This window comes from Felis catus, chromosome A2 (assembly GCF_018350175.1).
Source record: "Felis catus isolate Fca126 chromosome A2, F.catus_Fca126_mat1.0, whole genome shotgun sequence".
NCBI lineage: Eukaryota > Metazoa > Chordata > Mammalia > Carnivora > Felidae > Felis > Felis catus.
In genome coordinates, this window is record NC_058369.1 from 156,213,233 (window position 1) to 156,230,390 (window position 17,158).

Below are 17,158 nucleotides of genomic sequence, written 5' to 3' on the forward strand. Positions count from 1 at the left end.
GTGCTCTGTAGGCCTTCTTACTTGGTGTGCTTCCACGTTTTGATGGGGCAGCCTTTCTACCATCCCTGTAAGAGAACTCGTCAGTGGTAGGCTTTTTTTGATGTTTTTATTCCAGCATCATACTTCATTGTCACTTTGGCCAGATAAAAACACCTGCATGTCAGCCACTGGGGATACCTTGCCTGCAGTTCCCCTCAACTGATCTATGGGCAGTCCAGCCTCACCCAGGCCCCTTGACTCAATGGCAGTGAAGAAATAAAAGAACTAAAAGTGAAGAAACAAAGGCTTTCTTGGACAGAATTTGAAGGAATTTGTCATGAGTACACCTGCTTTGCAAGCAATGTTAAAACAGTTGTTTAAGGAGAAGGAAAATAATATAGTTCATAAATTTATCCTGTAGAAAGAAAGGAGGAACTTTAGAGAAGGAATAAAATAAAACCTTTAATTTTTCTTGTACTTACCCGATCTCAGAGACAACAGTTTTCAGAATGACACAGCAGCATGTTGGATGATTATAGCTTATGAATAAGTGAAGTGTATAACAGCAATGTTTAGGAATATGTATGAGGAACTGAGGATATTCTGTTATAAGATACCTGTACTATCAGTGAAGTGGTATAGATAGTGTTATTTAAAAATGATTATAGCAAGGTCGCAGGATATGTTTGGTATACAAAGTAAATCGCTTTCCTGTGTACTTGTGAACTTATATACTAGCAATGAAAAACTAGATTTTGAAATTAAAAACACAGTGCTTTTGAAATTAGCACCAAAAAATAGGTACAAAACTAACAAAATTCATGCAAGATCTACATGAGGAAAACTACGGAATCTTTCAAACTCTGATGAAAGAAATAAAAGGATCTATATAAGCGCAGAAATACCCCATATGCATGCACAGGAAAGAAGTGTTATGAAGATATCAATCTTTGTCAACCTGATCTAGAGATTCAATTAAATCTCAGCTAAATCCCAGTAGGTATTATATAGATAATGACAAAGTGATACTAATGTTTATATGGAAAGGGGAAAGGCCCTGAATAGCCAACACAATCCTGTGAAGAACAGTTGAAGGTATTGTCTCTACTCAACTTCAAGACTTATTATAAAGCTGTAATGATCAAGACAGTATGTTATTGGTGAAATAATAGAGAAATGTATCAGAGGAAGAGAACAGAAAGCCCAGAAATAGACACACACAGATATCATCAACTGACCTGTAACAAAAAACAAAGGCAGTTCCATGAAGAAGGGATAGTCTTTTCAACAAAAGATGCCAGAACAACTGGAGATCTTTATGAAAAATAATTCTGGACACAGACCTTACACCGTTCACAAAAATAAACTCAACCTGCAGCAGACACCTAAATGTCAAATGCAAAGCTACAAAACATCACAACCTAACAGAGGAGGAAACTAGGTGACCTTGTGTTTGATGACTATGTTTTAGATACAACACCAAAAGCATGATTTAGGAAACAAAAAATTGAAAACATGAACTTCTGCTCTGGGAAAGACTGTTAAGAGAATGAAAAGACAAGCCACCATTTGGGAGAACATACTTGCAAAGCACATATGAAAAATTGCTCATGTATCCAAAATATACAAAGAACTCCTAAAAGTCAAAAATAAGAACACACAACTCAATTAAAAAATGGACGGGGGCGCCTGGGTGGCACAGTCGGTTAAGCGTCCGACTTCAGCCAGGTCACGATCTCACAGTCTGTGAGTTCGAGCCCCGCGTCAGGCTCTGGGCTGATGGCTCAGAGCCTGGAGCCTGTTTCCGATTCTGTGTCTCCCTCTCTCTCTGCCCCTCCCCCGTTCATGCTCTGTCTCTCTCTGTCCCAAAAATAAATAAACGTTGAAAAAAAAATTAAAAAAAAATGGACAAAAGATCTGAACAGACCCTTCACTAAAGAACATATGCAGGTGATAAATAAACACATAAAAAATGATCAACATCCTATGTCATCAGGAAATTGCAAATTAAAAAAGTAATGAAATACCACCCCGCACCCAGTAGAATGACTAAAATTCCAAAATACCGAACATTGGAGAGGATGGGAGCTACCAGAACTCTCATTCATTGCTGGTGGGAATGCAAAATGGTACAGTCACTTTGAAAGACAATTGGGCAAATTCTTGCAAAGCTAAATTATACTCTTACCATACAAACCAGCAATTATCTTCCTTAGTATATGCACAAATGAATTGAAAGCTTATGTCTACACGTAATTTTGAACCTGAATGTTTACTATATTCATAATTGCCCCAAATTGGAAGAAAACAAGACTTCTGTTACGGATGGAAATATGTCTGTCAACATTCTTATGTTGAAGTTCTACCCTCCCAGTACGTTGGAATGTGAAAGTGCTGCTATAATTTGATTGGGAATGGGTCTTTGCAGATATAATTATAGAAGATGAAGTCATAGTGGAGTAGGGTGGGTCCCTAATCCTAATGACTGTTGTCTTTACAAGTAGGACACCCTGTGTGAAGAGACACACATAGGGAGAATGACTTGAGAACATGAAATATGAGCCAGATATCTGCTTTATATTATATTCCATATTCCAGAAATGGAAATAAGAGGTATCACAATAGTAAAATAATCCTTAAAAGTGTAAAAATGGGTATCATGAACAGCTTTATGTCAATAAACTTGACAACTTAGATGAATTAAGCAATTCACCTGAAAAACTCAAACTGAAGTTGAAGTTTTGAGTAGTCCTATAGCTACGAAAGACGTTTCACCTATAAATACTTTCTCACAAAGAGAACTCCTGGCCTAGATGTCCTCACTGGTGGATTTTTCCACACATTTTAGGAGGAAATAATACATTTTCCCCCATAAAATAAAGGGGGCAGGAGAGCATATTTTCCAACTCATTTTATGATAACCAAAATTGCCATCATGCAAAACATGACAAGGACCTTACATAAAAGAAAACTATAGGCCAATATCTCTCATTAACAGGCCAAAATGCTGAATAAAAAGCTAATCAATATAATCCAATAATTTAAAAATGATGGCTGTCAAACCTCAGACTACTCATCTAATCTTTCCCAATTTCTCTTCAGCACTGAGGCAATCATTGTTGGGGTTTCTTTAACTACAGATTATTTTGTATCTATTCTAGAGTATATGACACCATACAGTATGCATTTTTTTGGTGTCTGACCTTTTCATTCATTGTAATTTATTTGAATTCATCCATTTGGTGTCTATCAGCAGGTTTTTACTTTTTGTTGCCGAATAACAGTTCCTCATAACAATATATCATTCTCTGTTGATGGATATTTATTTTCTGTCACAATTAGTTATAATGAATGAAGGCACTGTGAACATTATAACAGAGGTATTTGTGAGGACATACATTTTGATTTATTTTAGGGAACTACCTACAGATAGAATTGCTGAATCATACGGAGATATATATTTAAGTTTATGAGAAACTACTTTTTCCAAAGTAGTTTTTTTTTATATGACTTCCTACTTCTCCATTTCTGCTCTTCCAATGTATAGTTGAAAATACTAGAAAGGTATCTAGAGGAAACCAACCATGCCTTAAATTAAGAAAGCTGGTTCTTTTGTATATATAAACCACATCTTCTTTATCCATTCGTCAGCTGATGGACATTTAGGCTCTTTCCATAATTTGACTATTGTTGAAAGTGCTGCTATAAATATTGGGGTACTGGTGCCCCTGTGCATCACCACTCCTGTATCCTTTGGGTAGATCCCTAGCAGTGCTATTACTGGGTCATAGGGCAGTTTTATTTTTAATTTTTTGAGGAACCTCCACACTGTTTTCCAGAGCGGCTGCACCAGTTTGCATTCCCACCAGCTGTGCAAGAGGGTTCCCATTTCTCCACATCCTCACCAGCATCTATAGTCTCCTGATTTGTTCATTTTGGCCAATACTACTTGGCAATGAGAAAGAATGAAATCTGGCCATTTGCAGCAACGTGGATGCAACTGGAGGGTATTATGCTATGTGAAATAAGTGAGGCAGAGAAAGACAGATACCATATGTGTTCACTCATAAGTGGATCCTGAGAAACTTAACAGAAGACCATGGGGGAGGGGAAGGGGGGAAAAGTTACAGAGAGGGAGGGAGGCAAACCATAGGATACTCTTAAGGACTGAGAACAAACTAAGGGTTGATGAGGGGTGGGGAGGGAGGGGAAAGTGGGTGATGGGCATTGAGGAGGGCACCTGTTGGGATGAGCACTGGGTGTTGTATGGAAACCAATTTGACACTAAATTATATTAAAAATAATAAAATAAAATAAAATAAAATAAAATGATGATTAAAAGAAAAAGAAAAAAGAGAAAGCTGGTTCTTCAGTAAAGGTTCTGAGACAGAGTCCATTCTCCTCAGATTTCCTCATTTGACAGCAACCTTCCTTCACTTTTGTCCAAGAGTCATAACAAGCCCCAACACAGCCACTCAGAGGCTAACAGGCAGATGCTGGGACGAAGGTGTTGTGGGCAGCTATCAGCACACTTGCCATGGGGATGAGGCCCTCAAGCTTGGGTCTTTACTTCACAGTATGATCAGTGACTCCTGTTATGTTAGTATCATTCTAGGATCTGCATGGGAAGTACTACACTGAAATAGAAATGCCCTGACCACAGGCTCTCAGGAGAGGCCTGATACAATCTCATTTAAGAAACAAAATAAAGAAATGGCGCTTGGGTGGCTCAGTCAGTTAAGTCTCCAACTCTTGATTTCAGCTCAGGTCATGATCTCACAATTCATGAGATCAAGCCCTGTATTGGGCTCTGTGCTGACATCATGGAGCCTGCTTGGGATTCTCTCTTTGCCTCTCTCTCTCTCTCTCTGCCCCTTCCTGGCTCAAAATAAGTGAGTAGACTTTAAAAAAAAGAAACAAATGAGCAATAAGGAAAATAAAGGAGACAGAAAGGCAAACCAAGAAACCGACTCTTAACTACAGAGAACATTCTGATGGTTACCAGAGGGGAGGTGGGGGTGGGTGGGTGACATAGTTGATGGGGATTTAGGAGGGTACTTGTGATGACCAACAGGTATGGTATGGAAGTGTTGAATCACTGTATTGTACACCTGAAACTAATATTACAGTGTATGTTAACTAACAGGAATTTAAATAAAACTTAAAAAGAAGACATTATAAATTAATGCAACTTTTTGAGAGTGATTTGATAACAGCTCATAATTTAATGCAATTAAAAAGTTGTATTTGTACAACTTTTCAGACATGAAAATATTTTTTAATATAATTTATTGACAAATTGGTTTCCATAGAACACCCAGTGCTCATCCCAAAAAGTGCCCTCCTCAATGCCCATCACGCACTTTCCCCTCTTCCCCAGCCCTCATTAATGTTCAGTTTGTTCTCAGTATCCAAGAGTCTCTTATGGTTTGCCTCCCATTCTCTCTGTAACTTTTTTTTCCCCTTCCCCTCCCCCATGGTCTTCTATTAAGTTTCTCAGACATGAGAATATTTAGTGCAGCAGCAATACAGACATGAAAAATTGGAGAAAATGCAATGTTCATCAGCACATTCATTAAACAATGATCAGTATTTCATAAGTGAGTATTAGATAAGCAGTAACTTAAAATGTGATTGACATATTATTTTATTTGAGAGAGAGAGAGAGTGAGAGAGCATGTAAGCAGGAGAATGGGGCAGAGGGAGAGAGAAAGAGAACTTTAAGGAGGCTCCATGGTCAGCTCTGAGCCCAATGCAGGGCTAAATCCCACGACACGGGGTACACGACCTGAGCCGAATCAAGAGTCGGTCGGTCAACCGAATGAGCCACCCAAGAGCCCCATATATCATCAACAATATGGGGAGTTTAATATACACCCAAACATGCATATGCGCACACACACACACACACAGACATACACACACACACACATCAAGAAAAAGGAAGCAGGAAAGTATTTTTATTTAAATATATATATATATATATTTAAATATAATTTATTAAAAACTATATATATATATATATACTCTTGTAAACACACAGAAAACTTCTGTATGAATATGCTGGAAAATTATAATAATAATAATTTATAATATTTAGCTCTAGCAGATGGATCAGGAGAATCAAGCAGATAGGGAGAGAGATATTTATGCTTTACCTTATATCCTTCCATTTGATTTTTAAATAATACCTGTGCTAATTTTATGAAAGATGGCAGTTGTTTTTCAACATTAAAAGTAAATGTTTTAAGTATGATTTTGCTTTTAAACTCAGCATCCCAGCCATTCTCTCTTTTATGCAGTATTTTGTTGTTGTTGTTGTTGTTGTTGTTAACTCTGAATAGTGTTTCTTCAAGTTTGACCCCTCAGTTCAAGCAGCACAGGGAGGTGACCTGAGAGCATTTGAAGATCTAGAAGGGAAATGTATGGCTGAACACCCAGAGTTGGGTGCATGTTGGAAGGACTGGAATGGGCTGTGGCATTATCAGAAGGTGACATTGGAGTAGGTGGCAGGTCCTCTCTGTCTTGCCAGGTTCCCATAACTGTGGACAGAGGGTATGTGGTTTCGAGTGTGCAGAGATCATCGGGAAAGCTGTGCTTCCGGAAACCTTGGAGATGAAGAAGAAGAAGATTTAGTGGCCCCTAAGTTTGTGAGTCTGTCCTGGAGTCATCAGCTTGGGGGCAGCGCAGGCTCTGTAGGGCTAAACGGAGTCAGGGAGAAGCAGAGAGCAGATGAGGGGGCTGAGTGTTCACAGCTTGGTAGTGGTGATAACTAAGGGTCTGGGAGGATGGCAGCCTGAAAGTTGAGAAATTCCTGAGTAGGAGTGTTTAAGTTTCCCCAATGCAGAGAACTTTACCGGGATCTAAAACTTGATTATCCTCAGGAGGGAAGAGTGAAAGTTTCTCCAGCTTTTCCTTGACTACATCCCTAGTGTGTCGCTGAACCTGTGCAAATTATTCCTCAGTGTATAACTATCCATCCCTAAGGATGGATAGTTAGAAGGCAGAGAGAATGAGGGGGAGGGAGATAGCTAGATTCCTCTCAGCACTACTTCTGCACTTTTTCCTGAGCTCCTGGGTGTGGACAGTGTTCTTCACCATGAGTGGAGACAGCAGGAGCTGCCCTTGTCTCCGAAGCATGGCTCTTTACTAGCTGTGGGAGCCTGCGTGATGCCTGAAGTGCAATAGAACTTTCCAGTCCAGTCCGTTCCCTACAGGTGAGTGTCTTCCAGGTATGCCCCTCGGTGAAGGAGAGAGTTACCAGAGCATTAGGAGGGGGAGGGTCTAGGTTTGGCTGCCAGGTACAATAAGGACACCTAGAGCCTGAAGAGTGGATTAAGGCAGCTGCAGGTTAGATGGCCCTCCATCAAATCATCCCTCCATAGCAGAGAGCAGCTTCACGGTGCCCAGTGCTGGCGATGAGCACACTCTCTGCCATCACCTCAGTTCCTGTTCTCTCATATCTCTTCATTTCTTCCTTTTATCTGCTTGCCTTCTTGTGGGGATCTCTGGGAAGAGAGATTGCAGGTTGGCTGGGCAATGCTTTAGAGAAAAGTGAATGGAGGGAAAGGTAGAAAGGTTGGGTACTCTTTGTTTATTCATTGGTTTGTTCTTTAGCCTGTTAATTGATAAAGTCACTTAAAAATATTTATAGAACACATACTTTGTCAGACTCTGTTCTTGTCACAGGTGATAATACAAGAAAGCTAAAGAACTTGCTTCAAGTTACTTAATTCTAATGTGGGATTTTGAGGATGATAAACTAATAAACAATTAAACACATAATATGGTTTGAGCTACTGATGAGAGCCAATAGAATAAAAATACAGCCTAACAAGGTTAGAGAGTGAAACTGTGCATGTAGTGTTTTGAAGGGGATGTTGGGAAAGTGCTGTGGAGAGGAGATATTTGAGCAAAGACCTGCATGTGGTGAGGGAAGAAGTCCAGACCTCCTGAAGAACTCAGTATGATTTATATTGATGTCTTCTAACATTTTCTTACCCTAGGGCTCTAGAGAAAATAGAAGGTCGTAGATAAGCATATGCACTCTTTGAGTTTTCCAAGTTGCTCTATGGGACTGAGACCATTGCAGTTCGGTTAGAGCGATAGGCTGCCCATTTCGAGGTTTTGTCTCTGTCTGGAACTAGACATTTGAGACCGGGGGAATATGGAGGATTTTGCCTCTATATCACCACTGTTTTCTTGTCTTCTGGTCCCAGGGTGGAGACTGCAGTACAGACAGGACTTCCTTCTGGCACCCGCCTCCCCATTGTCATCTACAGAACAGAGGAATAAAAGATCTCAGAGTTAGAGGTCACTAACAGGGAATTGGAGAGGCCTTCCTTCCTGGAGGATATACATTCACAGATATGAGAAATGGTGGATGCCTTTCATCCTGAGAATAAGGAGGGAGAAGTTGATAATCCACACCACGGAGCCAGCTTCCAGAAGTCAGGAAAAGACTCAATATTTTGTCTCAAAACAGTTCTTATGACAATGTCCTAGATAGGTCCCACTTGCTAACAACATTGCAGAGTTCTTAGTATAATTGAGGCAGAAACTTAGAATGAATATAATGCAAATGGAACCTATGTTAAAGGATACAAACAAAAGAAGTAATCATGTCTTTGTGTGATTGGCTAAGGTTGGGATTCTCTGAACTGTTGAAATGTAGCAGGAGTTTGCAGGACATGGATACAAGAGGCAGAGAAGACACTTTTGGGCACTGGAGATGAAGTGTTGGTGGCATGAATGAGCACTTTGTGACCAGGGAAGTGAATAGAATGGCAGGTCAGGACAGGGTTGGAGGCAGGATGGCTGGTGAACTGGGAGACGGGTACATACGGGGTGAGTGGGTTTTCATGCCTCAGGTGTGGTGTTGGTGGCTACTGCTCATCTTCTTGGGCATTTACGTTTACCTTCATAAGTTACACATATCCTTCATGAAACATTTAATATCAACCTTGTATAAAATAGTAGCATTATGTTGTGAAGTCTAGGAGTAGGATATATTTCCTCAAACTGGAATTGCCTTGAATCTTCCTGTGGTCAGAAACTTGTTTTCTCTCTTTTGCTCTTTAGATTCCACAAGGAACAAGAGCTCAGAACTAAATGTTGGGGAATCACTCTAGTGCCACTGAATTTTATCTCCTTGGCTTCCCTGGCTCCCGAGAACTACATCATATTCTCTTTGCTATCTTCTTCTTCTTCTACTCAGTGACATTAATGGGAAACATGGTCATCATTGTGATTGTCTGTGTGGACAGACGTCTGCAGTCCCCCATGTATTTCTTCCTTGGTCATCTCTCTGCCTTGGAGATCTTGGTTACAACTATTATCGTGCCCATGATGCTTTGGGGGCTGCTGCTCCCTGGGATGCAGACAATATCTCTGGCTGCATGTGTCACCCAGCTCTTCCTGTACCTTTCTTTGGGGACCACAGAGTTTGCATTACTGGGAGCGATGGCTGTGGACCGTTACGTGGCTGTCTGTAACCCTCTGAGGTACGACATCATTATGAACAGCCGCACCTGCATCTGGGTGGTCATTATGTCATGGGTGTTTGGGTTCCTTTTTCAAATCTGGCCAGTTTATGCCACATTTCAGCTTACCTTCTGCAAATCAAATGTGGTGAACAATTTCTTCTGTGACCGAGGGCAATTGCTCAAACTGTCCTGCAACAATACCCTTTTTATAGAGTTCATACTGTTCTTAATGGCTGTTTTTGTTCTTTTTGGTTCTCTTATCCCTACAGTCATCTCGTACAGCTATATCATCTCCACAATCCTCAGGATCCCCTCAGCCTCTGGCCGGAGGAAAGCCTTTTCTACATGTGCCTCTCACTTCACATGTGTCGTGATTGGGTACGGCAGTTGCTTGTTCCTCTATGTGAAACCCAAGCAAACTCAAGCAGCTGATTACAATAGGGTGGTGTCCTTGATGGTTTCAGTAGTTACTCCTTTCCTCAATCCCTTCATCTTCACCCTCCGAAATGACAAAGTCATAGAAGCCCTTCGGGACGGAGCAAAGCACTGGTGTCAACTATTCAGGAATTAGTCTTGTCTTAATTATTATGGATTTTATAATGCTCTGAAAAAACATACTCCTCTTTGATCTGCATCATAACCATCATCAAATATTCTGTGTACAACAAAAGCCTTTTAAGTTATGGCCATGGTTTTTAACATGGTTGTTTGTTATTAAAAATTCACTTCTTTTTAAACATATATCTATACATGTGTACATATGTGTGTGTGTATATATATATATAGTTATAGATATACATATACATACTGTTATCAAAATATGATACATTTCACAATAAAAGTTAAAAATTAAATGTAAAAATAATACATGTATGTGTGATATTTGTATTTCTGAACAGGAAAAGCTAGGAAAAATATTCCCCAACTGCAAAATGGAATGACTACTCATTTCTAGGTTGCTGATTCATCTCTTCATGTAAAATGTCCTGTGGTTTAGGTTCTCTGGCCATGTAAGCTCCCTACTCCTTCCCTGACTCAAACATATTCTCTCTCTCTCAACAGATACAACGAGACTATTCTTTCACTTCTATAAATGTGACATTTCTAATTTCAATGATAGATATGAAGACCTAAGACACTGCCCTCAATCACCTGGGGATCTTGTTGAAATGCACATTATAATTCAGAGGTCTAGACTAAAGCTGGAGAGTCTACATTTCTAATCAGCTTCAGCTGATGTTGATGCTGTTGGGGGTGAGGGTGAGGGACGAATTACCTCTGCCCTTGGTTTCCTGTTCCAAAGTCTGTTGCCTTAGTACTTCTCTGCATATTTTCTTGGCTGGCATAATTCCACAATTCTGGACACCATTACAATCCCAGGAATGGTTGTTTTTTAAAAGACACATCTCTAATTAGTGGGCTTCCTCAGGGTGTGGGAGGAAGAGCTAGATAAGGTGGTATTCTCTCACCTGAAAGCACCCACATCATGGTGCCTGCTGCCCAAAGGATGTGGGACAACAACAGAGCTGCCGTGACAAGGGAGAGCTGGCCCCGCGGGGTCCCTGGGCTCTGGAGGAGTGTAGAGAGGGCAGAGGAAGAGGCAGCCTCTGGCCCCTCTCACATTCCTCAGTCCTTTCAAGGTTCATGTTACCTGGCCCCTGATTCCTATCCCCTTCAATTGTTCATCCTCTCTTGCCCACTTTCTTTCCTGATTCTTCTTTGTAGCTCTCTTTCTGTGGCTCCAGTTCCCCATCTCACTTCTGCATTCCTCGTTGCCTTTCCCCCTCATGGACCAAGCTTAGCGTGCTGTCATCCAGCTTCCCACAAGGCAGCCCTTGCGCCTCTGTGCCAGCACATCAACCTCACTCACTCTTCCCCTAGTCAGCCCCTCTTTGGTTCCAATCAGTGATTCCCTTTCTGATGTCATAAGCACACATTTTATCCACTATGGCATTTTTGTAATAACAAAATATTGATAACCAAATGGATATCAGTAGGTGACTGGTTAAATAAATTGTTTCACTGATACAATGAAATACTATGCAGCCATAAAAAGAATAAAAAACCTCTTTCTGCAATGATTAGAAATGATCCCCAGGCTGTATTGTTACGTGAGAAAAGCAAAGCACATTGAACTTAGTATTCACTTTTGGGTAAGAAAGAAGTAGAAATAATATTCATATAATAATATTCATATTTGCTTGTGGACCACATTGTAAGAAATTAAGAAGTAATTACTTGTAGAACTATGGACAGGTAGAATGGGAAAAGAATGAGACTTCTCACTGTTTGCCTTCTAATATTCTCTCTGTTTTTTTTGTAACCATGTTTAGGTATTGCCTATAAAAATAAAATAATAAATTTCATTTATGTACTTTAAGGGATGTAGTAATTCAATCTTACCTTTTTATTTATTCAAATATTTATTTATTTTTCTCTTATTCAGGAGCACCTGCTTATTTATATGAATACATTTCTCTAACTGGAAGATATGTGGTAAGTGGAGCTTCCGTTAAATTAAAATATTTTGGAAAATATTCCTGGAGCATAACATAGAAGCCAGGAGCTCAAGAAGAATATCAAGAGAAGGAGGCCTGTGTAGAAGTGACTATATGCTTTCTTGAACTTGGGGTCTCGGTTAGTGTGTCTGATAGGGAAGAAATATCACTCTCAGCAGAAGAGAAGAGGCTGTTCCATTCTAAAGAATCTTGCTCTGTCACACAGTACTTACTTATTTGTATACTAGGTAATTAGAACCAGAGAGAACTATCCATCTAGAGCTCCATACTCCAAAGCAGTATAGCACTGAAGTTAAATACTCGAGAAGCCCAGTGCCTAAACTCCCTATCCCCAACTTTTCAGGCAATAATTTTCTGCTATGCTGAATACCTCTCTCTACTTCCCAAAATGGATCACAGAAATGCTTGATGTATATGTATGATGTGAACAATAATAATGATATTAACAACCAATACTTCATATTATGCATGTCAGGAATGCTTTTCAAATTTAGCCCTAGGGATTCCCTGTTGATTTCACCAAAAAGGGACCTACTTGGCATCCAAGTCCATGCATGGACAGCCCAGAAATTGTGGGAAGTTACTCCCAATTGGATGTAATATGACCAATGAAAGTAGACACCAGTAGATAATTTTTCCCCTTTTCCCCTCTGAGGGATAGTTATGAAACAGAGTTTATACATATCCTAAGGTGTGAGTAGTACCAAAGATCACACAATTAGTTGCACTTAGGGGCAGGAAGCTTGATAAAGCATCCTTTTATTGGTTTTACAGTGTTCCATGGTTCATATCTTTTGTCATTCATGCCTGCCCTCATGGACTGTATTCCCCAATGAATAGCCGATAAGTCCTTGGCCTCTTGAGGAAACCAAGCTAAGAAATACTGCGTAAGTCTCACTCTTTAATTTTTACTACTAAACAACTCATTTAAATCATATAAGAACTCCCTAGGGTAACTACTATTATTACTCAAGGAACTCTGGCACAGAGACAATAAGTGACTTACCCAAAGTCACATTGTTAGTATGCAAAGGCCTAGGATCCAAACCTAGGCAGTCTGGCTCCGGTTTATTCTCTTAACCACTATGCTAGATAGCCTACAGTGCTACATCATGAAATGCTAATTGTTTATCTTTATCTGAGCTACTTGTTATTTATTCTTACATCAGTCAGGATAGTCTAGGTTATGTTGTGGTAAAAGTAGTCTCAAGATCCTTGTATCCCACAACAACAAATGCTTGTTTCTGTTCCCATTATTTGTCTGCTATGGGTCAGTTGCTCCTCTGCTCCCTATCATCTTTATTTTGGTTAAGGCTAATGGGGCAGTCTCTAACTGGGACTTGGCTGGTCTTGAGATAGTGGGAAAAGAGTATGGCAAATCATGGTCAGATTCACCAAAGTAAGGGACCAGGCCAAACTTGCTGTCAGTGTTAATGCCTAATTTCAACCTAGAATATAAAATTTTATATATATATATATACATATACATATATATATATGTATATGTATATGTATATATGTATATGTATATATATGTGTGTGTGTATATATATATATATATATATATATGAAAAAATTAACTTTATATGTTGTAATTTTCTTGGATTGTTATAGTCTGTTTCTTCCATAACCTAGATACATACTTATACACAGTGTAAAGAAGGGAAAAACTCATATGATATTTGTCTTTCTCTGACTTATTTTGCTTAGCATATTACTCTAGTTCCATCCGTGTTACTCTAAATGGCAAGATTTCATTCTTCTTGATTGCTGAGTAGTATTCCATTGTATATATATGCCACACCTTTATTCATTCTTTTTAAAAAAAAATTTTTTTTTTCAACGTTTATTTATTTTTTTGGGGACAGAGAGAGACAGAGCATGAACGGGGGAGGGGCAGAGAGAGAGGGAGACACAGAATTGGAAACAGGCTCCAGGCTCCCAGCCATCAGCCCAGAGCCCGACGCGGGGCTCGAACTCACGGACCGCGAGATCGTGACCTGGCTGAAGTCGGATGCTTAACCGACTGCGCCACCCAGGCGCCCCTATTCATTCTTTAGTCAATGGACATTTGGGCTCTTTCCATAATTTGGCTATTGTTGTTAGTGCTGCTATAAACATTGGGGTGTGTGTGCCCCTTTGAATCAGCATTTTTGTATCCTTTGGATAAATACCTAGTAGTGCAATTGCTGGGCGATAGGGTAGTTCTATTTTTAATTTTTTTGTGGAACCTCCATACTGTTTTCTAGAGTGGCTGTACCAGTTTGCATTACAACTGTGCAGGAGGGTTCCCCTTCCTCTGCATCCTCTCTAACATCTGTTGTTGCCTGAGTTGTTAATTTTAGCCATTCTGACAGGTGTGAGGTGGTATCTAACTGGGGTTTTGATTTGTCTTTTTTTGATGATGAGTGATGTTGAGCATCTTTTCATGTGTCTGTTAGCCATCTGGTTGTCTTCTTTGGAAAAGTGTCTATTTATGTCTTCTACCCATTTCTTCACTGGATTGTTTGGTTTTTGGGTGTTGGGTTTGATAAGTACTTTATAGATTTTTGGATACTAACCCTTTAACAGATATGTCATTTGCAAATAATCTTCTCCCATTCTGTCAGCCTTTTAGTTTTGTTAATTGTTTCCTTCGCTGTGCAGAAGATTTTTATCTTAATGAGGTCCCAATAGTTCAGTTTTGCTTTTGTTTCCCTTGCCTCTGGGATATGTCTAGTAGGAAGTTGCTGCAGCCAAGGTCAAAGAGGTTGTTCTGTCTTCTCCTCTAGAATTTTTTTAAGTTTAATTAATTTATTTTGAAAGAGAGAGAGAGAGAGAGAGAGAGAGAGAGAGAGACAGAGAGAGAGAACAAGTGGCGGAGGGGCAGAGAGAGAGAGAGAGAGAGAGAGAGAGAGAGAGGATCCCAAGCAGGCTCCACACTGTCAGAACAGAGCCCGATATGGAGCTTGAACTAATGAACCATGATGACCTGAGCTGAAATCAAGAGTTGGACGCTTAATTGACTGAGCCACCCAGGCACCCTTCTCCTCTAGGATTTTGATGTTTTCTTGTCTCGCATTTAGGTCTTTCCTCCATTTTGAGTTGATTTTTGTATATGGTGTAAGAAAGTGGTCCAGGTTCATTCTTCTGCATGTCACTGTCCCGTTTTCTCAACACCATTTGCTGAAGAGACTGTCTTTTTTCCATTAGATATTCTTTCTCGATTTGTTGAAGATTAGTTGACCATACATTTGTAGGTCAATTTCTGGGTTCTGTATTCTGTACCATTGATCTATGTGTCTATTTTTGTGCCAGTGCCATACTGTCTTGATGATTATAGCTTTGTGATACAGCTTGAAGTCCGGGATTGTGATGCTTCCAGATTTTTGTTTTCAACATTACTTTGGCTATTTGGCGTCTTTTCTGGTTCCATACAAATTTTAGAATTGTTTGTTCTAGCTCTGTGAAGAACGCTGGTGTTATTTTGATAGGGATTTCATTGAATATGGAGATTGCTTTGGGTGGTATCAACATTTTAACAATATTTGTTTTTCCAGTCCATGTGCAGGCTTTATTTTTGAGGTGATCATTGCAATTATCTGTGAATATACCAAAAAGCATTTAATTGTGCAGTTTAAATGGGTGACTTTTGTGCTATGTGAATTATATCTCAATAAACTTGTTAAAAATAGTATGTTAGATTGTGAAAAAGTTTTATGAAGAAAAGTGAAATAGGACTGTATGGGACCATCTATTGATGGAGTCTTGAAATTTTAAGTAGGGTTGTTAGGGAAAGCTTGAGAGAATGAAGTACAAAGCCCTTTGGATGCCCATTACAGAACACCCCAGGCATAGTGAACAACAAATGGAGAGACCCTTGGGCAAGCGTAGGTAAAGATGCCGGAATGGAGCAAGTATAGGGAGTGTAAGAGCAAATTCAGTCAGAGAAGTAATCAGGATTTAGATCATACAGAGCCTTGTAAGCTTTTAAAAGACTTTTGCCTTTTCGAGGAGTGAGTTGGAAAGTATTGCAAGTTGTTGAAAAAGAGTGACAGAATCTGTCCAATGTTTTAATGAGATTATTCTGACTGCTATGTAGACAGTTGATTAAAGGCCAGTAAGAGAGAAGGAGGGAGACCACTTAGGAGATTATATCAGTTAGCTTCTGCTATATAAGAGCTAAGCATAAAACTCCAGGGGCATACAACAATAAACTTTTATTTTTATGCATTAGGGCTTCAGCCTATCTAGGCCAGGCTCAGCTGGTGGTTCTGCTAATCTCAGGTCAGCTTGTGTGTGAGTCAAAGGGTTGGATGGCAGGTGGCTGGTCTAGGCTGGGTCCACACTGATGTTTCAACTGGGGTGTCTCTCCTCTTCTTCTTGGCGCCAGCAGGCTTACCTGAGCACTTCTTCCTCTGATAGTGGCAGGACACAAGAAAACACAGATGGAAATACTAAAGGCCTCCTAAGGCCTGGGCTGAGAACTGGCACACTGAAGTTTCGGTCTCATTCTGTTGATCAAAGCCAGTTACATGGAAGAATCCAGAATCAATGTATGGAGAAGTGCATCACTTGAGGAAATTAGGGCAGAAAGGGGTTGACCAAGACAGCCATAGTGTTTCTCTTGCCTCTCTGAACTTTAGATAGGCTTCTTCCTGACTCCAGACCCTTGCCATCCCTATTCTTAGATTATTTACTTTAGAGCACTTATAATTGTAAATTCTTTTTCTTCACCCTTTACAGACTCAGGAGCAGCTCAATGTGCTTACCCCATTGATCAATCTCTCCATTAAGGTACTTCAGTACTTTTCTGGTAGCACATCTCAGGGCTTAAAAACTCTCCCATTCTTTGTTTTAGTGGAGTTGAATTCAGGCTGAGTTCTGGCCCCCCTCTCCTATTTCAGTAACCTTGAATAAAGTCTTCTAGGCCTGTTTAACTTTGTCTGGGGGAAATTTTTGCTTTGATGGGTGAAAAGTGAATATTTTCAATAGTCTAATTTACCACAAAGACTGTTACAGTGATGTAACCTAGAGATGATAAGCACCTGGATCAGAATGAAAGCAGTGAAGGGGGCCACACAAGCAAATAGATAGGAATCAACAAAGGAGGCGGGGGACTAGTGGCCACACAACTAGACACAAACCAGGAGAAGATGGTGTCTCAAAAGCTCAGTGGAGGATGTTTTTTAAGGA

General features: G+C 39.9%; 2 protein-coding genes across 9 annotated transcripts in view; both read left to right on the forward strand.

Moving 5' to 3' along the window:
* The window catches only part of MGAM (maltase-glucoamylase), a 230,085-nt gene that overhangs the window by 74,092 nt on the left and 138,835 nt on the right, over positions 1–17,158 (forward strand). For 7 of the 8 annotated variants that reach the window (XM_045052868.1, XM_045052869.1, XM_045052867.1 and 4 more), the window contains 2 exons: positions 11,911–11,960; positions 12,758–12,870. The gene's annotated coding sequence lies outside the window, so the exon portion shown is untranslated. Of the gene's footprint in view, positions 1–6,611; positions 6,630–11,910; positions 11,961–12,757; positions 12,871–17,158 lie in introns of those variants that run through there. The other variant, XM_045052872.1, reaches the window with a different exon arrangement.
* Positions 6,126–10,206, forward strand: LOC101084183 (olfactory receptor 9A4). Its single transcript, XM_045052873.1, has one exon. It carries the CDS (start codon positions 9,091–9,093, stop codon positions 10,033–10,035), a length of 945 nt encoding a protein of 314 aa, XP_044908808.1. The 5' UTR covers positions 6,126–9,090; the 3' UTR covers positions 10,036–10,206.

Bases quoted from the DNA above. Each gene is read 5' to 3' on its own strand.
- LOC101084183 (XM_045052873.1), top strand. From the start codon at position 9,091: ATGTTGGGGAATCACTCTAGTGCCACTGAATTTTATCTCCTTGGCTTC.